General features: G+C 40.1%; 3 protein-coding genes across 6 annotated transcripts; all 3 read left to right on the forward strand.

Annotated features, from left to right (window-relative positions):
• The first annotated feature begins 1,062 nt into the window (after positions 1 to 1,062).
• lipea (lipase, hormone-sensitive a) lies at positions 1,063 to 8,390 on the forward strand. 3 transcript variants are annotated; one of them, XM_061665292.1, is made up of 11 exons: positions 1,063 to 1,099; positions 2,016 to 2,263; positions 2,912 to 3,196; positions 3,331 to 3,421; positions 3,505 to 3,650; positions 3,766 to 3,951; positions 4,246 to 4,398; positions 4,486 to 4,630; positions 5,339 to 5,566; positions 5,855 to 6,246; positions 6,715 to 8,390. In XM_061665292.1, exons 1-11 carry the CDS (start codon positions 1,084 to 1,086, stop codon positions 6,946 to 6,948), a joined length of 2,124 nt encoding a protein of 707 aa, XP_061521276.1. In that variant the 5' UTR covers positions 1,063 to 1,083; the 3' UTR covers positions 6,949 to 8,390. The 3 variants fall into 3 exon arrangements, with proteins under 3 accessions (XP_061521276.1, XP_061521279.1, XP_061521277.1); XM_061665295.1 differs by having other exon boundaries at positions 1,071 to 1,099; positions 2,150 to 2,263; XM_061665293.1 differs by lacking the exon at positions 1,063 to 1,099 and adding an exon at positions 1,431 to 1,478.
• A 247-nt stretch (positions 8,391 to 8,637) lies between these two features.
• LOC133395823 (probable ATP-dependent RNA helicase ddx6) lies at positions 8,638 to 18,521 on the forward strand. The gene is made up of 13 exons (XM_061665040.1): positions 8,638 to 8,813; positions 9,520 to 10,583; positions 10,661 to 10,765; positions 11,530 to 11,659; positions 11,754 to 11,900; positions 12,369 to 12,463; positions 12,884 to 13,006; positions 13,371 to 13,499; positions 13,874 to 13,990; positions 14,127 to 14,190; positions 14,266 to 14,367; positions 15,207 to 15,426; positions 15,531 to 18,521. Exons 2-12 carry the CDS (start codon positions 10,338 to 10,340, stop codon positions 15,419 to 15,421), a joined length of 1,473 nt encoding a protein of 490 aa, XP_061521024.1. The 5' UTR covers positions 8,638 to 8,813; positions 9,520 to 10,337; the 3' UTR covers positions 15,422 to 15,426; positions 15,531 to 18,521.
• A 628-nt stretch (positions 18,522 to 19,149) lies between these two features.
• tomm40l (translocase of outer mitochondrial membrane 40 homolog, like) lies at positions 19,150 to 23,885 on the forward strand. 2 transcript variants are annotated; one of them, XM_061664825.1, is made up of 10 exons: positions 19,150 to 19,182; positions 20,103 to 20,317; positions 20,399 to 20,466; positions 20,716 to 20,808; positions 21,694 to 21,795; positions 21,882 to 21,987; positions 22,063 to 22,185; positions 22,747 to 22,823; positions 22,897 to 22,999; positions 23,363 to 23,885. In XM_061664825.1, exons 2-10 carry the CDS (start codon positions 20,104 to 20,106, stop codon positions 23,500 to 23,502), a joined length of 1,026 nt encoding a protein of 341 aa, XP_061520809.1. In that variant the 5' UTR covers positions 19,150 to 19,182; position 20,103; the 3' UTR covers positions 23,503 to 23,885. The 2 variants fall into 2 exon arrangements, with proteins under 2 accessions (XP_061520809.1, XP_061520808.1); XM_061664824.1 differs by having other exon boundaries at positions 19,170 to 19,182; positions 20,049 to 20,317.
• The last annotated feature ends 914 nt before the right edge of the window (positions 23,886 to 24,799 follow it).

Consider the following 24,799-nt stretch of genomic DNA (forward strand, 5'->3'; position numbering starts at 1 on the left):
TAGCATTTGTGCGGAACTCGGTAAAACAAATAAAAATATATTTCTTCCACACCTTCACGTATCGGATGAGGAAAGGTCTCCCTTATTTTGTTTAGAGTGTCAAATTCCACAGTAGCGTTTGTTGGACGAGCTGCCACCCGCATGGAGACCAGTTGAAATGAAGGCCTGTGTTTACAAGTTGACAGTTTCAGTAATTGTCATGTTGAAGCAACATACTGTAAGATCATGAAAGTGACCTTTGAAATCCACACCAACGAATATAATCTTCAGACTTAATCCTTTTACTCGTGCTGAGTCTTTGGTCGTTTGGGTAAGGTTAATGACACCAGAGGTTCAAAAATATGTCCTTAATTTGAAAGCCACTGCCACTATATTTATAAATCGTCAACTGGGTCGTGTGATATAAATGTCTATTTCAGTTTTTGATTACATGAAGTCAGTCATGACCTTTTGCAGTTAGCGTGTGCATCTTTTCCTCAAATCTTTTATGTGCAATAGTTAAAAATAATTAAATTATTATGTAATTTGCTATTTTGTTAATTCTAAATAACTTCCACCCATATGATGGCACCCATTAGAGAAGCAATATGTGCCAAGCCACCTCAAAGAATGACACAGTACAATTCTACAGCGATGCAAACTCAACTACACCCACGACAATGAATAAAATGTTTAATAAATACTTGTCATACAGTGCTATATTGTAATTAAAAGTGTATATAATCATATTTTTAAAGGCAGAATTTACGATACAGTACAGCTTCTGTTTTGGATCTCTGTAGATTGCGCAACCACACAAATGCATACTGTATTCAAATGATAAACCATCCAGATGCTATTTGGAAGCACTGATGCGGTTGAATGAATAATAATAAATATTATTAATATTAGTAGTGGTATACACAAAACATCGTAAAATGTGTGATTTTGGTGAGCTTTTACCACCATGATGATGATTCCTACGCGACAATAGATTGCTTTGTTATGCTAGCTGGGAGGCGGCTCACGTGACGTTACCCAGCATTCTCTGGGCGGGCTGTCGCTCGCTCACTGACGCCCCGCCCCGTTGAGGAAGTCACGGAGATGCCTGTTGCTGTCGGTAAGTCAAACCAAACCTGAGCTCATTTCTACACCCATAGCTGACTCGAAAATGGTGCGTCTTGAGACTGACGCGGTAGTGGGGTCGATCAGTGTGTACGATATGAACCAACTTGTTGATCCGTCCGGCCGGCAAAGTTTTCGCGACAAGCAACATGGTCGCACATCATGTGGCGAAAGCACAGATAAACATGATAAAAAATAAACCGATAAAAATTGCGAGTGTTGTTGGTTTTGTTTTGTAGTTTTGAGACAAAGTAGTAGACAGAAAGGCGACCTGTCATGCATGTGAACGGAAGGTAATATCGGGCTGTGACAGAGACAGTGCGTCACATTAGCTGTTTGAGGTCAAGGGGCGTTTTGCTGGAAAGGTCCGATAGGTACAACACAAATTTGACATTTCATTTAGAATATTACAGTAAATTTAGGTTGTTGTTTATTAATTAATTGGTTAAATTGGATGCAGTAGTTTTTAGCAAAATGTGTTTTTGAACGTTGGTCATTTGGTTCACAGGAAACGTATCGTGTTTTGTTTGTTTCTCTTTTCGTTGCTAATGCTCCAAAATCCCCACCAAATAGTGTTTGTTTGTTAGTACCATACAGACACTAGATTTGTTACCAAAAAATCTAATACAAAGTGCAATACTTATTTTTCTTCTTCTCGGGTCAGCAAATAATGGCCTTGTTCCAAGGTGCCATGCTCCGGCTTCACAAGACAATAAGTCTGTTGTCAAAGCCAAGAAATGACTTTTGTTGCAGTCAAAAAGATCATTAAAGTCTGTGTGTTTACCCAAAGGTGAACAGTCCTTCTTTTAAAGATACACACGGTGATCATAGGACATAACACCAAGCTACGGAGACACCTATAAACGAGGTCAAAGTTTTATTAGGTTCTCTTGTCTCTCTTTGACCCCCAGCCTCAGACATGGATTTCAAGGTTGCGTTTTCAGCCTTGGAGGCCATGTGTGAAGAAAATATTTCTGCTTTTTGTGGACCTTCTGATCTCGCCGACGGCACTGTTACCCAACGCTTGGTGGTTTGCATGAAACAGATTCAAGAACACGGTCGAGCCCTTGAGCCTATGGTCACCAGCTTCACTGCCATCTGCCACCATTATGACTTTGACGCGCAAACACCTGGAAATGGGTATCGCACCCTGATCAAGGTAAGGAAAAAAAAGTCTAATTTCTTTCATTGCCATGTCATCTGCTGTATGTCATACATGGTTGATACATTACATAGAAAACAGAGAGAGAACGGTTTCAGAATAGTTTTGTTCTTGGCTGTTTTTAGCTGTGTGTTTTAGGTTTTTATTTACTAGGTCAACATGACAGGCCGTGACTGCTGTGGATGCCCTGCGAGATTTTTAAACTGTCAAAAGACTTGCAATGGAAGTCACTGTTTGGATGAGAAACCTCGTCAGCCATAGTAAAACAAGAACAAAGCAACTCACCTATTATAATATATAATAGGGCTTGGCAAAACTTGAAGGTGGTCCATAGTGGGACACAAAGCATATGTACTGTATTCCCTGGCATCTAACACTCACGGCACCAACTCTTCTAAAGCTAAGCCATATGATTAATTGCCTACGATCCCTGCTACAGCATACCTTGGGGTCCTTGGGGGCTACCCAGTGCCTGTGGGCACCATGTTGCTGACCACTGATGTAGTTTAATCACATTAACAAAATAAAACGGCACTGATAAAATTCTGGACTGAATGGTTGGGGGGTCTCAGTACGTGGTTTGTTTCATGCACCAGAACCACATCGCTTCTGATTGGATCTCTCTTCTCTATATGCGACTTCTAGGTGTTGCAGTCATGTCTTTTGCACATCCTACACAAGGGTCACTACATTGCCTCAAATCACAAGAGCACCTTCTTCAGAGCGTACCACAATGCCTCAGAGATGGAGGCCTACTGCACCGCCCTGTGCCAGCTGCGAGCGCTGCTCTACCTCGCCAAGCGGCTAATCAATGACAACGGTTTTGGCCAGCTGTACTCACTACAGGATCTCGACCTGAGCCACAGATATGTGCAAGAATACAGCTCACTGCACAAAGCCTGTTTCTATGGCCGGTGTCTGGGCTTTCAGGTCTGCCAGCACCGACTGAATTGATTCTATGAAGATGTTACAAATAACCAGACTTACAGAATTATGTTTAAGTAAGTTTAGGTCACAAGTTTTCAGCATTTGAAGCAAAACTCTTCCATTGTTTCCTTGGACAGTTCTCACCAAGTCTTCGTCCGTTCCTCCAGACTATTGTCATAAGCATGATCTCTTATGGTGAGACTTATGGTAAACAGCAGTCTGGGCTGGGTGAGTCTTTGTCCTGACCTCAGATACAGTTATGTATGTTGGTCCATTTGAGATTTCATTCTACTGTTGTCTCGTTTTGTCAGGTTTGGCAGCCCTGTCTCTCCTCACATCAGGAAAGTACGTCATTGATCCAGAGTTGCGTGGTGCAGAATTCGAACGCATTACTCAGAACCTGGACATGCAATTTTGGAAGTCCTTCTGGAACATCACAGAGTCTGAGATTTTAACAGTAGGCAGGGTCAAATTTTAATCCTTCTCTTACTTTCTTCTTTTTGACCTGAAGTCCAAGTGAGGGTTTAATTTAATTAATAATGTTTCCTCTGTTCATGTTGTTCTCCCCTCAGGGCTTCAGTAGAATAGCTTCCTACCCCGTACAGTTGAACCTCACTCTTACGATACCTCCTGTCCCATTACGCCTCCCCCTGGCATCGGACCCGAATCTGTCTGCTACTGTGTCACCTCCACTGGCCCACTGGGGTCCTGGGCCAGTCCACATGCGTCTGATCTCCCACGAGATTCGTGAAGGACAGGTGAAACATGATATGGATGAGAAAATTAGCGTTGTCCTAAAGTGTCACAGCTCCTTGCTGTGATCTCACATCAGAGTGCTAAGTACAGTAAAATTGAAGCAACTGTTCCAGTTAATCAAAATTGATAGTGTATATTGTTTTATCAAAATGTGAATGGCAAAAAATTTGCAGTAAAAAAAGTCAAAAGTTCTAAAACACGTCCTAATACTGGTACCACTGTGGGAGATTTGTCTTTTGTCGTAGGAATACCTTGAAAGTGAGTGGAGCTTTTGCCTGTATTTTTCCAATTTGCAGGACAGTGAGGAGCTCCTGGCTTTTTCTCGTGGCGATCCGTCCTCTGTCTCTGCATCCAATCTCCCGTGGGTGCAGAAGCAACCCCTATCCCCGTGGTTGCTCATTCACTTCCACGGAGGAGGCTTTGTGGCCCAGACTTCCAGATCACATGAGGTACAGCGCGTCATGGTTTGCCTTAACCACTTAATCTGGCAGCGGTCCTAAAGGTCTGAACCCTTTTCATGTCTTCTTTTGTCTCAGAATTATCTGCGAAGCTGGTCGAAGCAGTTGAATGTTCCTGTCCTCTCTGTTGACTACTCTCTGTCACCTGAAGCGCCCTTTCCTCGAGCTCTTGAGGAATGTTTTTACGCTTACTGCTGGGCCTTGAAAAACTGCCATCTGCTTGGTTAGTATATCTGTGGTCATTGTCAAGGAAAAAGGTTTTGTGAAATATTCGTTCATTCATTCTTTCATTTTCTATACTGCTTGCATCTCGCTAAAAGTTTCTGGTTTAGTTCAATCCAAAGATCTTTAATGGCGTTAAGGCATCAAGCGCTCCCAGATGACATTCACCCGGCTATGCTTTTATGGACTTTGTATTGTGCACTAGAGAACAGTCATGCTGGAAGAAAAGGCCCTCCCCAGACTGTTGCCATGAAGTATGCTAAAGGATTAATATTCAGGGGGAATTAAGGGGACATGTCCAAATACATTAATCAGGAATGTATGATTAAGACTCAATTACTCAATTCTTCTGACCATATAGTACAGGGGTCACCAACTTTGTGTCCGTGGCCATGGACCACATGATAAGCCCATGACCCTGTTCTAAAAATAGCTCACCAGTGACTTCCTTTGTGATTTCCCTTTGTGACATTGTGATTTCCTAGGAATGTTGGAGAAGTGATCATTTGAAAATGTAAACACTTGCAGAGAATTATAGAAATAGTGTTGTTTATTGATATGTATCTGTTTCCTACCTTGTTAAATCATTGTTGATAATTATTGTGAGAAGTCATTAACATGGTCAGTGTCCTCACACAGATGAATATCATGAATTATTAATAATAGTACAGATAATGGATGGATGGAACTCGTAATGTCTGTGTCCCAGGTTCGACAGCAGACCGTGTCTCTCTGGCAGGAGACAGCGCTGGGGGCAACCTCTGCATTACTGTGTCCATGAAGGCCATGACGTGTGGTATCCGAGTCCCTGACGGCATTATGGCCGCCTACCCTGCCACCTTGCTCACCACGGACGCCTCGCCCTCTCGCTTGCTCACACTCATTGACCCACTGTTACCTTTGGGTGTCCTTGCAAAGTGCCTCAATGCCTATGCAGGTAGGTTTGTGCAGTAATAGACGTATGTTCTTTCACACACCATTTAACCGGAGAGGACTTAATGATGATGCCTGAAAACAAAATAGACAATGTATTTGTGGGCAAATCAGATAATGTGGGCATGATTACAACATTGGTTGTATAACTGAGCACCCCGGCTTCAGTGTACCACGGTAGGGTGAGGGTACTTATATAATGTTTCTGTTAATTTTTGTAGAATTGACCCTGATTGATTTTTTGTTGCTTGCTTTTGTTCTTTCACATCCCACCATTCCTCTCTACCCCTAGGTGTGGACTCTCAGACTGTACAGCCTGCTGTGGGAGGCAACAGTCTGACGGCACTGGGCAGGGAAACTACCGCACTGCTCAGTGATCTCACTCAGGGAGCAACCAGCTGGATCCAGTCCTTTCTGCAGCCCATGTGGCCCACAAGTGGAGCCGGCTCACGAACATCAAGACACAAAGAGTCCCCAAACATGGACACACACAGGAATTTAAGCCATTCCTCACCTCCAATCTCCCAATGTCATCTGGATTACCCAGTGGGCTTTGAGCCCCTGCGCTCCGAATGCCTTGCAGTTGTTCAGCCGACCTCCTCCCCTATCATCAGGAACCCGTTTGTGTCACCGCTGCTGGCGCCTGACAGCCTTCTTCGAGGCCTGCCGCCTGTTCACCTAGTGGTGAGAGAGACGACTTCTCCATTCCATTATGTTCAAAATACATTTCTACTATATCCTTCATCAATAAGTGCTTAATAAATGTCATACTATGACACTGCACACATGTAATCAACTACTGTAAATCTGTGCAACCCGGATTGGTCACCAGATAATCACAGAGCACATAAAGACAAACATCCATTCATATTCACACCTATCAACAATTTTGAGTCTTCAGCTAAACTAATGACGAACATGGGAGGAATCCTGCCGATCCAGAGAAAACCCACACAAGCATGGGGGAAAACATGCAGGTTCCACACAAAAACGATCTACACTATCAATTACCATTTAAAATTTGATTATTTTTAAAAAGATTTTTAAATGAGTGCTAACCCTGGGATATTTTCATGTTTTTAAACACTCGTTTCCCTTAATTCATAAAGTTGACTTCATTTATATTCCTGACCTGTGCTTGTTTCCACATAGGCCCCTGCTCTTGATGCTTTACTGGATGACTCTGTGATGTTTGCCAAGAAGCTGCGAGACATGGGCCAGCCTGTAAGCTTGACGGTGGTGGAGGACCTTCCGCACGGCTTCCTCAGCCTTTCGCAGCTCTGCAAAGAGACAGAGGTTGCTGCAGAAATCTGCTTGGAGAAAATAAGGGAGATTTTTCAGGAAGGAAGCACCAAAAACTGTTCTGACAGAGCTAGAAGAGATTAATCACACTTTGATTCATCAATGGTATTTTGTAGGAGTGTTTCATAAGTGGGAAAAGAAGCAATCTACAGTTTTTGGGGAAAGTGAAATTTAAATCCATACCGAATAGTGTCTTCTGTCGGAGTCACAGAAAAATCCACTTAAATTCAAAAAATATATATATCTCATTAGTTTTATTATCATCAGTGGCAACACAATTTGTTGTGTTTCCCCAATCTTTGTTTAAAAAAAGAATTGCAGATGGGGTTAAATAGTGCACAAAACGTGCAGTTGATGGAGTTCACGTGCCTTTAAGCTGTCTAGTGTATGTACATTACTGTAATAAGACACTAGGTTTCCGAACATTCCAAGATTAATGGATCACACACAAAACGCTTTACAGTTCCACCATTTCATTATATGTGAATACTACTGTGGCCTTCACCTTGTGTTGCTCAAAGTATCCCGCGGGGAATTTACTTGGTGTTAATATTTCTTAATAATATTTATTACAGTGTAATATTTAAAGCCTTATTAAATCAAAAATGCAATAGTGTTGGACTGTTGGGTCTTATGTGTGCTCATGGGGACTTTTTAAGATCACAAGGATGTATATGAACTGCTGCGTTTTCCTGCCCCTCAACTGCAGTTTAGCGCCAGTTTGAGATGTTTTATAGGTGTCCCACTGCTCCAACACGTAACAGTTTTTGTCACAGCACCTGTTCTTGACAAACCACGCAGTGAAAGGCCTGCTAATACCACCACTGATGAAAACACCAAACTCCTAGAGCACGTGTTCTTGCGCATCATAATCTTCCGTTTGAAGCCTTTGAACAATCTGAAGCTGCTATAGGTGAAGCTCAATCTCTGAAGTATCCACTGTATTGATTTTTGGTGGTTCGCCAAGAACCAATCCTGTATCGAGAAACTTGCCATGGATAACGTAAATTGTATTATCCGTTGGAACAGTGTGAGAGCCATAGCGCTTCTCAAACTGCCGCTGCACTGCAGTTAGGGACTGAAAAACTTTTGGCTAGTCAACAATTTAGCAACACTGCTCCAGTGTTAATTGGCAAGCCACGTGCATGTAAATGACATGCAAAACAGAAAAAGGAAAATGTATAGTGACTTTTGGGACAACCTGTATTTGTGGAAAACAACATTAAAAACATTAGTCATATACTGTTAGAGCTCATCTATTAATAGAAGTCCTTATGTATAGGGACTTTTGGGACACCTTATGTATTTTTTTTAATAATGAAATTACATCCTCTGAGAATTTCACACCGTTCAACACATTTCAAATTCAGGAAACTGGAATGAATGACGTCAATGACAGGAATAACTACATTTTACATGTATTTGAAGTACTGTCGTTTTTAGTATTGTCTGATATCTATGTTCCATCTTTATGTTGCTTCAAAGATTAAAAAACAAAATAAATAATTGTTGCTGACCGGCAATATTCTGACAGAACAGTGGCAGCTGGGTCAACCTTTCCACACAATGCAGCACTACATGATATAACCATGGGCCTTGTAATATTTCATTCTGATCGTTTTTGTGTTGCTGCTTTTCATTTTGAATTTTCAGTACTTTTTTTTTTTGTATATTACCCACCACTCCCCACCCCCTCCCCATGTTCTTCCTGTTGCAGTATTCTGTTTCGACAGTAGGTGTCAGTAGGGTAATATTTCATACCGGTAAACAGAAGCATGAGGAGGCAACGAGGAAGAGAAGACGAAGAAGAAGAAGGCGACCATGTTGATTTAAAGGAAGAAAAAAACAATAGCCGCGATTTATTTCAAGTACATTACAGTTATTAAAAGTGTTGATGAAATAGGTGATTGGGACCAACGGTGTCATTTTTAACATCACAGCGAACTGAGGTAAGTTGTTTTGTTTACGGGCGGTTTCCTTAAAAAAAAAAAAAAAATCAGTTGTTGCTAGCTGGTTAGCTCATAGCTAACTTTAGCGCTCTGCGAAATTAGGCGACTACCGGGACATTTAGCAGTTAGCAAAGCAACGTATACCACAAAAACGACAACGTAAATTGGTAATATTTTATTTTACACGCTCTTTACTCAGTTTGCTTTCAAAAGCTCGAATTCGTTGCTGTAATCCCTTAAAGCTAACATACGCACTGGTTAGCTCGGGATCAACAAACTGGTTGTTTCTCACTTAACAACTTTGTGTTTGGCCCACTTTGTGAAATTTTATAACATTCTCATTGCGTTAAAATGTGAGTCGGATAACTCGTTGAACCTGTAAGATACGATAGTTTCGGATTTCAGTCCTGCTTCGTTTTTTTTATTTTTTTATTTTTTTTTATATAAATATAAATCCCAACTCTGTTACGTGGACCCTGTTACTTTCTGTTGATGAGGCAGACGTCTGAGATTTTAAGAGCAACATCAACATTAAGCTTGGTAACATCGATCCGTATTGTAACAACACGTAGTTTGATTAACACCGAGATAAATCCTCGGTGCTTAAATGTCTTCACCTAAACTAAGTTGGAAACTAAATGTCTTATTATGGGATAATTTGATGTGCTTTGCATATTTCAAAACCTCCTGTTTGGGCATCTTTCAGGTGACGCATTTGAGTGGTTGGCTCGCTTTGACTGGGAAACCCCTTGATCACGGTCACACTCCCACTAGTGACACTTTCACCTGCAGACGTGTGGCATCCAGGGAGGAACCAGCCTGGGCAGTACGCAAACACTCACTGTGGATACGAAGGGGTGTAAAGCTTTTTTGCTTTGAACTTGATTCCCCCTTCTATATGTGATACCCATTACCCATCCAGTGGAAAGTATCTGGGACTATATGATTTTGGGAAAAGACTTGTAAAGACTTGGACATCCTTTTTTTCCCAAGGAGGACACTGAGTAAACGCTGTGGACTGAAAAGGAGGCAGGAAAAACTCTTCAGTGTAAAAACAAATATATCAAACAAAGATTATATTGAAGGAACTACGCCCCAAGTACAGAGATTGCCTTAGTTGTTCTATTTCAGGACTTGATCCACATTTGATACTTGTTCACATATAATTTTTCTATATTGTGAGCAAGTATATTAATGCAATTATCTCTTCATTTTGAAGAGTTTCTTGTGTACAAAAAGGTTGTTTTGCATTTCTTGTACGTCGGTCACTCTTGTTAAAAGAGGGCCAAACTGCACGTACGCGTGTGTATATGTAAATATCGTTGGTTGATTGCTAATGTAAAAGCTGAGGACTTCAAGAAAATATTGTTTGTTAATGATTTATTAATCTTTTTTTTTTTTTTTTTTTTACATCTTGAAGATCATTTTAGTAATAAATACCCCAGGAGGCAAAAATAATACATTGAAGGAAGAGTTGGAGGGGGGAAAAAAAACAAAAACTCAAAATAATAAAACAAAAAAAATATGGCTACGACCAGAACAGAAAATGCTGGCCCACTTGCCATGGGCCTGAACAAGCAGAATGGGCAGCTCAGAGGACAGACCAAACCAGCTTCAGTCCAGCCAGGACCCACAACTCAAGGAAAAGTGTTGGGTGCCTCCCAGAAAGCAGGTGCTGCTGCCTCTCAAGAAGGAGGGGGCATTAGGTTTGGAGATGACTGGAAAAAGAGCCTGAAGCTCCCACCGAAAGACAACAGGGTCAAAACCTCAGTGAGTGAAACATTTGAAATCTCTTGGATGTAAACTTAAAATGATAATTTTAAACAGTTTTTTTTATCCCCACCTAGGATGTGACAGCCACTAAGGGAAATGAATTTGAAGATTACTGTCTCAAAAGAGAACTTCTGATGGGCATTTTTGAGATGGGCTGGGAGAAACCATCTCCCGTGCAGGTATGGTTAATTAAACACTTATCTAGGATAGACTAGTGTGTAATGGGTAGACTTCAGTTCTTATTTTGATTCCTATTTTTAGATGAGGGCTTGTAAATTAATTCAAATGAATAAGAATAAGTTTCTCTATCAGTAGACAATAGGTTGCACTTTGGTAGTTTCTGCTCCATGAGCATATATAAACACTCTGGTTGCAATGTGATGACAACAATGATAAAACTGGCTTCTTCATACTATGATCATCTTAAATTATATCACAATTCGTAGCTTGTTTAGTGTGAAATTTTGAATTTGTAAGTCACTTCTTGGTGTGACTTAAGGCTGCCGCACACAGAGCGACACAGCCAAATCCGACAGAAATGTCACGCAGTGTGGTTTGGTGTGTGTGCTGTCAGCATCGCAGATTAGTCAATGAAAATGCCTATAAGGTTTCACTCATGCAAAAAAATATACATTTCCGGGTTTTAAGCGAATGCGAGACAGAACGGCCGTAGCTCCACCACCAAGCCATGAAAATAACACCATATGAAATATCAAATATTGTGTTATTTTGATCATTTATGATGTGCTTTTTGATGAAAAGGTGAAGCTTGTTTATTCAGAATGTACACACACGCCGTACCGTGGAGGGTACGTTCAAATAAATGGGAGCCAGCGAGCGTCTCTCTATTCTTGCCCATTTTTTTTTTGACTGATCCAGTCCAATCGGGTTTGGCTGCATCGCGAAGTGTGCAGCAGCCTTTAAAGTTTTTAATTCCTTGCAGGAGGAGAGTATTCCCATTGCCCTGTCTGGAAGGGATATTTTAGCTCGGGCTAAGAATGGAACGGGAAAAAGTGGAGCCTATCTAATTCCATTGCTGGAAAGGATCGACCTTAAAAAGGACTATATACAAGGTGGGATTAAAATAGTTCTCAGACCTACCTTGTTTTTATGTATACTAATTTGTTAAATATTTTTATTTACTTTACTAAATATGTTACTCTTTAGCAATGGTAGTAGTGCCAACCCGAGAATTGGCACTGCAGGTGAGCCAGATCTGCATTCAGATCAGCAAACACCTGGGAGGAGTCAAAGTCATGGCCACCACCGGGGGAACCAACCTGCGAGATGACATCATGCGTCTGGATGAGACTGGTGAGCAATCGTCTTTGTGCCATCTGTTTGCATGCTTGAGCTGGAGCCTATTCCAGTCGAATTTCGTTGATAGGCGTGGTTTCTCCTTGGACTGGATTGCCAGACAATGGCAGGGCACATACCACTAGTGCATATAAAAAGTCTACGTACACAAAAAAACTTTTCCACCATTTATGTTACCTGTGATGTATATAACTCAATTTAAAAATATATTTTAGCGAGGGCAAGTAAAAATAAACTGGGATAGTGTTTCCTTAAGTGTGCACACCCTGTTATGACTGAGGATGTGGGTGTGATCAGAATTAATAAATCACATTCAAACTTGGGTAAAATGAGACAGCACACACCTGTTAACACTTAAAGTGTCTCTAACCCAAAATAATGGTCAGATGTTCTAGTAGGCTTTTCCTGACATTGTTTTGCTTTCTGGATGTTCTCAACCCATTTTCTCTTTCCTTTTCCTATTAGTGCATGTAGTCATTGCCACACCCGGGAGGATTCTGGATTTGATAAAGAAAGGAGTGGCAAAGGTGGATAGGGTCCAGATGATGGTGATGGATGAGGTAAGCACACTGTATTAAACAAAACTCAAGCTCACAGGTCGAGGCCTAATGGCCAGATCTGGCTTCTCACATTTTCATTTTTACTTTTTTGGAGTGCCCCACTAAAGTCATGTCATGTTTCTTGTTAAGTGGATTTTTCATTTTAGACAGAAATCTCAAAATTCCCCAATTGCAATTTTTGTTGTTGTTAAAATTATAAGTGGTAACAATGAAAAGCAGGGACAATTGTGTGTATGTAATCATATGATGAAGTGATTATATTTTATTGGATTTCACAGTTGGAATGGCCCTCTGAGAAAAAAATAGATCGATAAATCTATAACGTGGTCTCCGCTGCAAATGAGTTTGACACCGCTGCTAGCTGTCTTCAAAATTTTATGTGGGATTCAAAATCGGTTTGCTCTGTTTCCCTTCTCCCAGGCAGACAAACTGCTGTCTCAGGATTTTGTGGTGCTCATCGAGGATATCATTAGCTTCCTGGCCAAGAACAGGCAGATCCTGCTCTACTCTGCAACCTTCCCCATCAGTGTGCAAAAATTCATGGTGAGTCATCTTCAGTTGCACCACCACTCAGCCAACCCGATGGCCCGGGACCAGCTGGCACTAATTGTTTCACTCTGCAAACCAAGCTGTTCACTTTCTGTGCCCAGTCTTCTTTGGTGGTGTATGCTCTTTAAAGGCTGTGCCGCACTCAGTTACAGGCTTAAAGGTCTTAGTCTGTCGCAGTCTCATGCAGCAAAGCCTATTTTTTATTTTTTTTTTATCTTTGTATGTCTTGACTTTAAAAACAAAAAAAACGTGAAAACTACAATTGGTTATGGTAATTAAATACAAGTCTCGACAGTATTCAGCAGTTTTCCCCATAAAGCGCTGTTCTTAAATGCCCCCTTCCATGTGCTTGCTGTAGGCCAAGCACCTGCAAAAACCTTACGAGATCAACCTGATGGAGGAGCTGACTCTTAAGGGCATTACTCAGTACTACGCCTACGTCACAGAAAGACAGAAAGTGCACTGCCTCAACACACTCTTCTCCAGGGTGAGTAACACTCAATTCATTTACAGTTCTCAACCCCATGTGGACAACTACGCGGTTTTCCACTTTCCTTCTTTCTCATTCTTTTTCTTTCATCTTTCCCAACTTTCATTGTTCTTTATTTCCTTCCTTTCTTCATTCCTTCCTCCCTTCTTGATTTCCTTCATGCACCCCCCCTTTCCTATGTTCCAGTCTTTCTCCTTTCTTACCTTTTATCCTTCCATTCTTTCATATATTCTTGTCTTTCCTTGCATCATTCCGTCCTACCTTCCTTACTTCATACAATCCTTCCATCCTTCAATAAGTTCATTTAACAAGTGTATACATACTCAGCCTACCCTGTGTATTCACAAACCCTTTGTTTCTGTCACATGTAGCTTCAGATCAACCAGTCGATCATCTTCTGCAACTCCACGCAGAGGGTGGAGCTCTTAGCTAAGAAGATCACGCAGCTGGGCTACTCGTGCTTCTACATCCATGCTAAGATGATGCAGGTTGGCACAATTAAGTTTGTTGATTTTGGATCCTATTGCCCCATCCCCAACTATGGTTGTCTCACTTGGCATGCATACATGTTGCACAAGAGCCATCAAGGCATAAAATAAATGTATGTGTTTATTATGTTTCCAGGAATATAGAAACCGAGTGTTCCATGACTTCAGAAATGGACTGTGCAGGAACCTGGTCTGTACTGGTAAGTTGTAAAGTCTCTGCTTAAGGATTGGTATTAGTCCATTTTTAATGAATACCTGTTATCCCTCTCCAATAGATCTCTTCACTAGGGGTATCGACATTCAGGCCGTCAATGTAGTCATCAACTTTGACTTTCCGAGGAATGCAGAAACGTATCTCCATCGTATTGGAAGATCAGGTAACATCTCACTACCCGTTGAAATATAATGCTCCAATATACCATATTGAATGATATGAATCAGTTGGATTTTTCTGCCTTGTATCTCACTGAGATCAGTTTTTACCCAACACAGGTTCTATCTACACAACTAAAGATTCTAACACATCCTTTATTGCAATTGCCTATGACACCAGGGTTCAAGCAAAGTGACTTGATAGAAGGCTCATTTTTATTTCAAGATCAATGTGAAAATTGCTACAGGAGTCAATATCAGCATAAGGTGCCTTTTGAGACTTCCCCGTTTCACCCCCAAAAGGTTGAGATTTTCCATTGAACATCATATTCATTGTATTAAGTATGTTAGGCTGTCAGAAATGCATATTGGTTAGGCTCCCACACTTTAATGAATTAACTGCATGCAGACAATGTACATGCAAACAGAAAAATATGTGCGCAGGGTGGATGTTTTTGGCCTTTAAGGAAGAATCTGTGTTCACTTTTTCTAAAAGGTTTATATATCAGTTGATATTCACTATGACAGAGTGGACGTGTTAAACTTGACAACATCCAAATGCACACATATGAAGAAATATGATACATAAGTGTAAATATTAGTTCTGCAACTAGCCGCTGTTTCAGCCTCCATTGAAGAAAGACAAAATACTGGTTATAATGGCACTGTAAACATGAGAGGGTTTATTAAAGGGGTAGCTACCCCACCCACAAATGACCACAAATGTGCTTTGGTTGACACAAAAGAAATTTTCTAATTCCTATTTGTGCTAAAATCTGTGGTTAATAACTTGTCTTAGAAATTGAAACCAGTCTACTTGATGAAAGGTATTGTATGTTCTCAGGGAGGTTCGGTCATTTTGGTTTAGCCATCAACCTGATCACATCAGAAGACCGCTTCAACCTTAAGACCATCGAGGACCAACTGGTGACCGACATCAAACCCATTCCCGGCAGTATCGACAAGAGTCTCTACGTCGCAGAGTTCCACTCCTCCAGCGGCGACTGTGAGGTGGAGGAAGTTCAAGAGAGATCAGGACACCAGCAGGGCAGCACCTAAAGCTGGTGAGAGCAAGTTTGACACACCAGTGTTTGAACATAGTTTCAGTCTATTTTCCATGCAAAATACAAGAAGGATCTTAGTGAATAAAGCTTTGTCTTCCATGCAGGACACGCCGGGCTTATGCACACAGGCTTCAGGCAACTCTTCAACATCTCACTTATTTTCATAGCCTGCTAAATGGGTATGAAGATGATTTTAATTTTTCTTTCCCTCAAAAACCTGTGGCACAGAAAATGAAATATTGATTTGCATCAAACCCATACTGGTCCTTGTGTCCTGCATTTGAGTTGCATTTAATTAGTACAGTTATGGTTTAAAAAAAACAATTGGAGGGCATTGTTGTGCAAAATATGATAAATTCTGTTTTGAACCGGTCCTCCTTGGAGATTGACAACCGAACGGTTGGTCTCTTTACCATCAAAACACCAACCATCGTTGTGTACACTGTTGCCACTTAAGTGCCTTATTTCCTGCCACACACATTTATCCTTTCATAGCCTGTTGTACTAACATGAATGAAATGATAACCCATTGACTTTTAACACATCAATTATGCAAACAAGAGAGACAACAGTACTTTCATGCGAGGTGTGTCAAAACTCCCTTATAAATCTTTAACGGCAAACCTTTTTGTTTAACGTGAACGTTGCAATAAAAACGGCAGCTTTACACAATAGTGCGTGACTGTTTTTCCCCAAAATGAATAATACATGTAGAGTGATTCATGGATGCCTGCTTGCAACCGTCTCAGTTTCATAGCGGCCTTATGCTGTTAGTTTGTACTCATTGCAGTTGTCTTGATAATCTTAAACATTCAGAAAAAAAAAGTTTAAAACTCATTCAAATGGACAAAGTATAAGAAACTGGTTCAAAACAGAATGTTTCAAGTAAGCGCCTCAATTATGTAGTTATACAGGATCATTATGGCTATTGGTGCAAATCATTACGTTTTCTAATAATACTTTCCGTTTGCAATATGGACACTGAGGGTGGAATTAATTCATTAGTATTTCTGCAGCTCCGAAGACGTTCCCATCTTGACAAATTGAAATTGGTGAATGTATATGCCAACTCTTCTGCCTAGTAGATGAACGCCAAGCGCTTGAGCATATTTTTGGACACCATTTTGTGTCGCTCTTGACGCAGTTAATAGCTGTTTTTTTTTTCCTGCTCCATCCATTACTAGCTCTGGTTTCCATTTGCTTTTATGCAGCTGCATCAATACATATTTCTTGTTTCTTTTGTGGTTAATCCTATTTTGATAAGAAAGAGAGGATTATCTTTAGTGTGGGGCAGGTGGGGTTCTGGATTTGAAAGCAAAATGGTAGCATCTTTAAAGAGGCAGCTGTGACTTTTTTTGTCCTCCCCTAACTAAGATTTTTAAAAGAGAGACTAAAAATAGTTTAGAGGTTGTTTTTTTTGGGGGGGGTGGGGGGGTCCTTTCAGCAGTGAGTCATGATATCACTTGAGCACTAGGTTTGGGTGGGTTTCCAGTACACAATAGATCAGATGGTCGTATTATTTCTAAAGTATAAAGACAAAACTAAATTACTGGTTAGAGATTTTTGGAAAGCCTTTAAGGTCTATGCTCCTCTTGAACCTATTGAGACACTTTCTAATCAATTCTAAAGTTGTACATTTTTGTTTACAATTCCCCCCAAAAAACAAAAGTTACAGCACTTGGGTTTGTGTTAATGGGGACACGAGGTTTTTATTTCTCAAGTTTTTGTTAAAACAGATTTTCAGGATTTACACTGAAGCAAAACCAAAAACGTGAGTGAGTTGTCTAATGTGTAATCACAGCATTTACATGCAGCTTCAACTCGGCTTTACTGAACTCGGTCTAGTTGACGCTTTGACGCTGCATATAAGTGTCTTTTTTCCTTTCTTTTGCTTTCATGTGCAGACATATTTGTTGGTGAGGGACAATGTCTTAAATCTGAATGAGTGGTGTTTACATTTGCCAGGTGTGTGACCTCCCACCTCTGACTTTCCAACTCTTAACTGCGAATGTCTTTCCCTAACATGTTTTCATTCCACAGCCTCCATTGTGACCTGAAATAAGCACAACTTCATGTATTCATTCCAACCTTTCCATGGAACTTGCTCCCAGAAGGCTATTTGATTGCTTTAAAAAAATAAATAACAAAATAAAAACAGTTGAATGGGTGGCTTCTTAGAAAATTGGCTATGAATTTGTTCAAATGTTTTTCAATGTTTCCCCAGTGTTTGATATGAATGTGCAGCTTGTGTTGGGTCACAATGGACATCGAATTGAATGTTGTCTGTTAGATTTGCTTTAGTCATCTGATAAAACATTTATTTTGTGTATGTGTGCATGCGCCTTGACTTGTCAGGTCTGCCTACTTATTGTTACAGCCTGTTGAGTAAAGAAAATAAAAAAACAGGCGCGGAATTGCAATTTGGGATTACTGCTTCATGTTCAATTACATAATTGGTGGTAAATTTTGAAGCTTAAAATTTAGTGAGTGAAAAAAAAATACTCTCAATTTCTTTCCTCCGCTGAAGCACTAATGTAAACTCTGCAAAAGCTTCAGGCAGTTTCATCTAAATTCAGTTAAACCCTAGATGTACTACTGAAGTTCCTGCAACATGGATAGTTAATTGGCTATGATTTGGTTGTTCTGAATATTACAACACAGTATGGAGGAGTGTTAACAGGATTCTGAATTTCCCAGCAAATGTGTTTAGTCTTGTAAAATTACATCAGTTGTCATAATGCTAAATTCAGGATCAGTCTTTTTTTGTTTTTGGGATCATGGACAAACTTCTCCTGAGTTCTCCCTTACCAACTGAGTTACACAATTTAAAGAACATGAGTTTAAAAGACTTAAATATTCATTTGTTTTTTTGATTTTTTCTTCTTCTGTTTTCTTGTCAGAAATGCATTTGAAACAATAATATTTTGGTTTCTCTGAAGTTCACCCAGCATATTAATGTTTTGTCACATTATTTCCTGACCCGACAAGATCTGTTGAGGGACACTGGGTAATTCAGCGGATAGTGTTCCTCACTCTGTCCTCTACTGTTGTAATTTGGAACTACATGCAGGAGTTGTGAAATTCAATAAACTCAACTGAAATTTACTCGTTTGTTTACTTTTTTATTTCCCGATGAGTGGAACCAATGTTGAGTTGCACTATGGTACACAAGTTTAAAGGTCAATCGGCCTTAAAATACCTAAACTGTTTGAATAGTATTACGGCATATGTTTTTCCTGTCTAAAATGTAACATATTCATTTACATTGGCTGTGATTGCAACACAAACCTCAGCAGTTTCATTTTCACCCTACACTGGAGCGGAGTGTTTGGGGTAATAATGTTAGGGAAGACTGGGGGCGCTGTTTACAGCTTGAGGACCTGGCGGTTATTTGACCTTGAGATGCTTTTGTTGGAGTCATTCAACAAATATCTCAATTTTTATTTATTCATTTACAAACATAGAATTTATTTTTAAATTTTACTTGAATTTGAGCTAAAAATGCTCGTGCGTCAAAAATACAAGTGGATTTCTAAATGTTCCTCCCCCTGTCCAATGCTTAAATCGAACTTTAACCAATGATGTTTCGGAAATGATAGTAACGTCACGAAACATGAGACAATTTTTAAGTATTCTCACCAATCCCCCTTGAGGATCTTGACATGTCAACCAATCAAGTGATTGTTTCGCTGCAACGTGCTTCTCCGGCACAACTGGGTTTTTACTTCCGGGTGCATCGTCGTCTGAAAATACAACGTGAGTGCATTTCGTTCATTCATTCATATGCTAATTTTACACCGGTGTTATCTTGTTTAAATTAAATACAGTGTTTGCCCGAAAAAAAAAACGTTTTAATGAACCCATCTAAACTGTTTATGGCTCGCAATCAATGGTAGCGTGCATAGCGGTTGATATAGATGAGCTAGCTTAGCTGCAAATTCAATTGGCATGATCAGTAAGTGATTGTGATTACATATATTTGGCACTTCCAGTAAACAATTGTGATGACACTTATGTTTGAAGCAGAGTTACTTCACCATATTTTGTCCTGTGCTTGGCTCATAGGAAAATGTATGAAAGGTTAAAGGTATTTTTGCAATAGTACAACCAATATACTACATTTCCTATGTCAATATTTATGCTTTAGTGCATTCACACGGCTGATTTTGTTGGTATGTCTTCTTTGTAGTTGTTAAAACCTTTTGCTTTATCACAGACATATTTTAAATTGTAATGATTATACTCTGAAGTCGTGTCTTTCAACATGCATACATAACTTACTTTGGTTAAGAAGGTCTTAATATTATTCCCGAGGAAGGAGGAAAAAAAGTGGGCTACAGTACTCATTAGAAATGACTTCAGTTGCTCTGACGATGGGTTGAACGAAAGTAAGACTCTTCTATTTCCATTTGTTTTTTCAATGTTTTCAGTTGTAATAGGGTGTGTCACTCAAAGCAACGCAATCATATTATCAGAAAAGAACAATAAGATCAAAAGTATTGCTCTGTCTTTTTTAAATGTAATTAAATAACCAATTTAGTTCTTGACCAATTATCATAGCAGCTAACCTGACCAGCAAGTTAACTGATGCTGGCACTAATTTTGCATGTGGTGACTCAAAGAAGCATGAGCAGATGTGGCACTCGACCCTCTCCTCTCTCCTCCTGGCCTTACAGAATGGGGAGTGTATTGGCCGCCGGCTCCCCCAGCCCACCGCCACCAGCCTTTGCCGGTGTGGCTGGTGCGGGCCTGACAGTGCCACCAGGTTTTGGGATGCCTCCGGTGTCTCCCGTGTCACCCTCGACTGAGGTGACTTCAGTGCAGTCGCAGGAACTGACTGATTCTCTACCTAATCCGGGTACATTTGATGAGTGTCATCGCAAGTGCAAAGGTAAACGAGATGATCGGCAAACTATATAATATACATCTGAACCCCCACTATTTTCACGGTTCATCCTTCACCCCCTCTTAGAGGTTTTCCCGATGCAGATGGAAGGCGTCAGGCTAGTCGTCAATAAGGGCCTTAGCAACCACTTCCAGGTTGGTTGACTTGATCTTATGATGGCTATACATTGCCTGACACTGCAGAAGTTTATTGAAATGCTGCCACAGTGAATACAGAATGTAATGTAAACCCAAGACAGTCCAACAAAATGAGTGTTACTTGTCTTTGCCTAGCAGTTTTCAAAACAAAACAAGGATGCTTGTGTTGGACCTCCTCTTCATAAATAAAGTCTAAGTTCTGATTAAATGGGAACTAGTAATCACAATTATTTTGTGAAAATTCAGGTGAACCACACGGTGTCGCTGAGCACTTTGGGGGATTCCAGCTACAGGTTCGGTGCCACTTATGTTGGACTAAAGCAGAAAGGTCCAGCAGAGGTACGGCCACGCCGCTATTTGAAATATTTTGTTTTTTAGTTTATTTTCATCTTTTGTGACACAAGTGTGTTTTGGGTTCATTTGGGGGGGATAACTCTAACCAGGTTTAATTCAGCCACCCTTTTCTATACTGTAGTGCTTGCCCTCATTAGGGTCGCAGGTGAGCTGGAGCCTATCCCAGCTAGCTTTGAGCAAGTGGCACCCTGGACTGGTTGCCAGCCGATCGGAGGGCACATATCGACAATATTCACACTCGCATTCCCACCTATTAGTCTTCAATTAGCCTAACTTGCATGTGTTTGAAATGTGGTAGGAAGTTGGAGGCCCTGGTTGTTTAGGATCATCCTTTTAATATGATATTATGCTGAGTTATCTCCATACATGATAAGTTTTCATTGCATAACCGCTGTATGAATTTTGTGAGTTATCTTTTTAAAATCCAAAACAAAGAAAAATAATTCTCATCAAAATTGGAGCAAAATTTACAACTCTGCTTTTTTAATTAAAAGTGATTTTCAGCAGTAATTCCGATTCACTATGACTTCACTTTCATGCATTCCACAATTTACTGTTGTTTTCATTATGATTGTTTTAAAGAAATAAAAAAAATTTGAACTTATACAGCGCTTTTCAAGGGACACCATGACTCTTGGGGTTAGAGTTAAAATGTCTTTATCTGGGCTTCTGAAAAATTGCTAACAGTTTAATGTAGCATCGCCTGTTGCTCTAGGATGCTCTTGACAGCCTGCAAATGTACTTTCATTTCGTCAGACTTTTCAAAAGCACTGTTGGTATTGAGTTTGGACCCTGGAGTAAAAAAAAAAAAAAAAGTTTTGGTTTATACTACAAGGAAAATGTTTGACCTGTGAAAACGGCTGTGCTCAGTTTTTTCCAGTTATGATTGGAGACATGGACAACGTTGGCAGCCTTAACGCTCAAGTCATCCACCAGATCAGCAACAGCGTACGATCCAAAATGGCCTTTCAGGTACATTTCATTGCGTCCTGAACACCCTGACAAAATAGTCATAGTGAGCTATGAGAAAGATTTCAAATTATTTCAATGTATTTCAGACACAGCAACACAAGTTTGTCAGCTGGCAAGGCGATGCAGAGTTCAGGGGCAAAGATTTTACTGCAACAATTACACTTGGAAACCCCAATGTCCTTGTTGGCTCTGGTAGGTCACCTGTCAGTTTTATTGTTTCGACACACCACATTCACTGATTTCAACGTGTCTTCGGCCACCTGTCAGGTATTGTCGTAACGCACTACCTCCAGTCCCTCACGCCTTCTCTGGCTCTGGGAGGGGAGCTGGTGTACCATCGCAGGCCGTCAGAGGAGGGCGCTGTAATGTCTTTAGTCGGCAGGTACACAGGTGAGTTACAGGTGACCGGACAGTGACATGTGGCACTTTTACTGCACAGTGTTTATCATGGGGATTACGTTCCAGAGCCACCCGTTATGTAAAAAGAATAGATAAAAATAACATATTTATCTTTACATATTTCTACCCCTCCCATATGCTTCAAACACACTTATTCAAACACACTTTTTAAACTCATTGTAACTTTATTTGAACCCAAAATACAAATTGGTGGCATATCATGTATAGATGATGCGTATTTTAGTGTCTGTGTACATGCATATACCTTTAATCGACAAGTCTGCACCTGTGCAGGACTCTCGCTCGCAGTTTTCCAAATAAGAGGCTAAGTGTGCTTGCTTCAAGCTGTTTATTCGTCACTCCCAGTTGATATTTACTGTAAAACTGACACATAAAACAAAAAAGAATTAAACATTATACATTTACACAACAAAATGTTCAACCAAACCATATAATAATAAAAAAGAAATTGTTAGCTTAATGCTAACATATACTGTAAAATGCTGTTAGACACTCTAACGGAAATTAGCATTGATGTTACGGCAATTACAGGCGCCAACTACATCGCCACGCTGACTCTCGGATCGGCGGGTGCTCACGCCTCCTACTACCACAAAGCTAATGAGCAGGTAAGTAAACCCGTGTGTTTAGTCGATTCATGTTCTTTGCTTCACAGTGCACTGACCGTCAAATATTGTGTAGTTGCAGCTCGGTGTGGAGTTTGAGGCGAGTACTCGCATGCAAGATACCAGCGTGTCGTTTGGCTACCAGCTAGACGTTCCCAAAGCTAATTTACAGTTTAAAGGTACCGTATGGTCTCATACTCGCTTTTTGTTGAATGGCAATGAATGTACAGTGGTACCTTGACTTACGAGGTCCCCAATTTACAAGTTTTTAGCGTTATGAGCCATCCCTTGGTCTTGGTACGTCTACAAAGCGAGATCCAGCCGGCCGGCATCAAGAATGGGGCGATCATTGCCAACAGCCAAATATCCACACTCTCTCCTTTTATTTCTCACCCGTTTCCTCTCTTTGCATTATTCTAACATAGCTACAGCGGTCAGGGCAATCCGCTTCTTCCTTGACAACGGATGGATACACATGGATGTTATGTATAAGTATGGGTGTATTTAAGTAACAAAAACACCATATTCTTTCCTTCTCTCAGGTTCAGTAGATAGTAACTGGGTGGTCGGTGCAACTCTTGAAAAGAAGTTGCTGCCCCTGCCTCTCTCCTTGGTTCTCTGCTCCTTCCTCAACCATAACAAGAACAAGTTCCAGTGCGGTTTTGGGATTACGATCGGTTAAACCGACCAGATATACGTTTGTTGACCTCACAGGATGGAGCCGCTCACTTCGAACACTCTAAGCAACTATTCATCACCTTAACATTGATAACCTCAAGTTTCAACAGACCATCCAGCCATTTCCATGTTTCTTGTTTCCTGAGTCCAGTCACAGTTCGTTGTGTAAATCTGATGTACCGACACCTGACATTTACACATTCCTGAAATACTTAGTTATCTCTGAGCTCATCGACTGTTTCTTTATTTAATTTTTTTACTATGAAGGCTATTTTGAAGTTAATGATAATGTTGTTCTGTTAACAAGAATGGTACTTTTTCTTCATCACTCGCCTTTTTTTATGTTGTATACATGTGGAGCAGTATATATTAACTGTATTATTATTCTTGGAAACTGAAAAAATATACTATTTGTAAAGAAAAAAAAAAAAGGCCTGTCTTGTTTGATTTTATCAGCCGTGAAAACTGATTGGTCAAAAATAATGGCCACGGCCTCCCAGAGCTTTTTAATGTGGTATGTTAAAAAAAAAGAAAGAAAATGTAAATACATTTTTCGTATAACTTGAAGTTTTATACGGAGAGAAAGATTTTAGCGTCTGGTATATTTCCCTGCGGTATGAGAAAACGAGATGAAAATTAGGGTCACAGTCCTGCTCTGGCTTTATTTGACCGACTGTACAATGTTGTAGATGCAGTAGTTCACTGACAAGTTGACAACATTAATATCCGCTTTCGCCAGACATTTACACCCCGCCCGTTTAATTGCACCACTGCTATCGATGTGCAGAACAAATGGTGCATTCAGTTGTAGCAACAGTGAAATAGTAGCTGACCGGTTATCTTATCCGCTGACTTGTCAATGTCACAACTCATCACTGTTGACACGTGACAGAGTGACCTTTCTCTTGTCAGGATTCTTTTTCCTCATTGTCATTTAACAAACAAATCATATTGAACCAATTACGTGTCGTCGTCGTCGTCCCCCCACCTCCAAAAAAAAAAAAATATATATATATATATAAATGCATATCTGTAGAATGATACAAACCAGTAAAGCAACACAGAATCAAGTTTTGCTTCAATGCAAAACAAACAAACAAATCATTGGTTAAAATACATTTTTAGTACAAGATTTATTTTACATCACGGTGCACTGCTTTAAATTATTATTTTTCAACTGCATTTTAAAAAAATTGTAAAAATAAATATTTAAGTCAATTTTCATACACAATGGTCAATTTTAGAAGCAATTTACATTTCTAGTAAAAAATTAACAGAATAATTTTTGTTGAGCATTAAAA

This window comes from Phycodurus eques, chromosome 20, assembly GCF_024500275.1.
Source record: "Phycodurus eques isolate BA_2022a chromosome 20, UOR_Pequ_1.1, whole genome shotgun sequence".
In the NCBI taxonomy this organism is placed as follows: domain Eukaryota; kingdom Metazoa; phylum Chordata; class Actinopteri; order Syngnathiformes; family Syngnathidae; genus Phycodurus; species Phycodurus eques.

Coding starts and splice junctions, on each gene's coding strand:
- lipea (XM_061665292.1), top strand. Junction 3,197..3,330: donor GCCGGTGTCTGGGCTTTCAG/GTCTGCCAGCAC, acceptor TTCCTTGGACAG/TTCTCACCAAGTCTTCGTCC. Junction 3,651..3,765: donor CAGAGTCTGAGATTTTAACA/GTAGGCAGGGTC, acceptor TTCTCCCCTCAG/GGCTTCAGTAGAATAGCTTC.
- LOC133395823 (XM_061665040.1), top strand. CDS start 10,338: ATGGCTACGACCAGAACAGAAAATGCTGGCCCACTTGCCATGGGCCTG. Junction 13,007..13,370: donor TCAGTGTGCAAAAATTCATG/GTGAGTCATCTT, acceptor TGCTTGCTGTAG/GCCAAGCACCTGCAAAAACC. Junction 14,191..14,265: donor CAGGAACCTGGTCTGTACTG/GTAAGTTGTAAA, acceptor CCTCTCCAATAG/ATCTCTTCACTAGGGGTATC.
- tomm40l (XM_061664824.1), top strand. CDS start 20,053: ATGAGCAGATGTGGCACTCGACCCTCTCCTCTCTCCTCCTGGCCTTAC. Junction 21,796..21,881: donor GATCCAAAATGGCCTTTCAG/GTACATTTCATT, acceptor AATGTATTTCAG/ACACAGCAACACAAGTTTGT. Junction 23,000..23,362: donor AGCTAATTTACAGTTTAAAG/GTACCGTATGGT, acceptor TCCTTCTCTCAG/GTTCAGTAGATAGTAACTGG.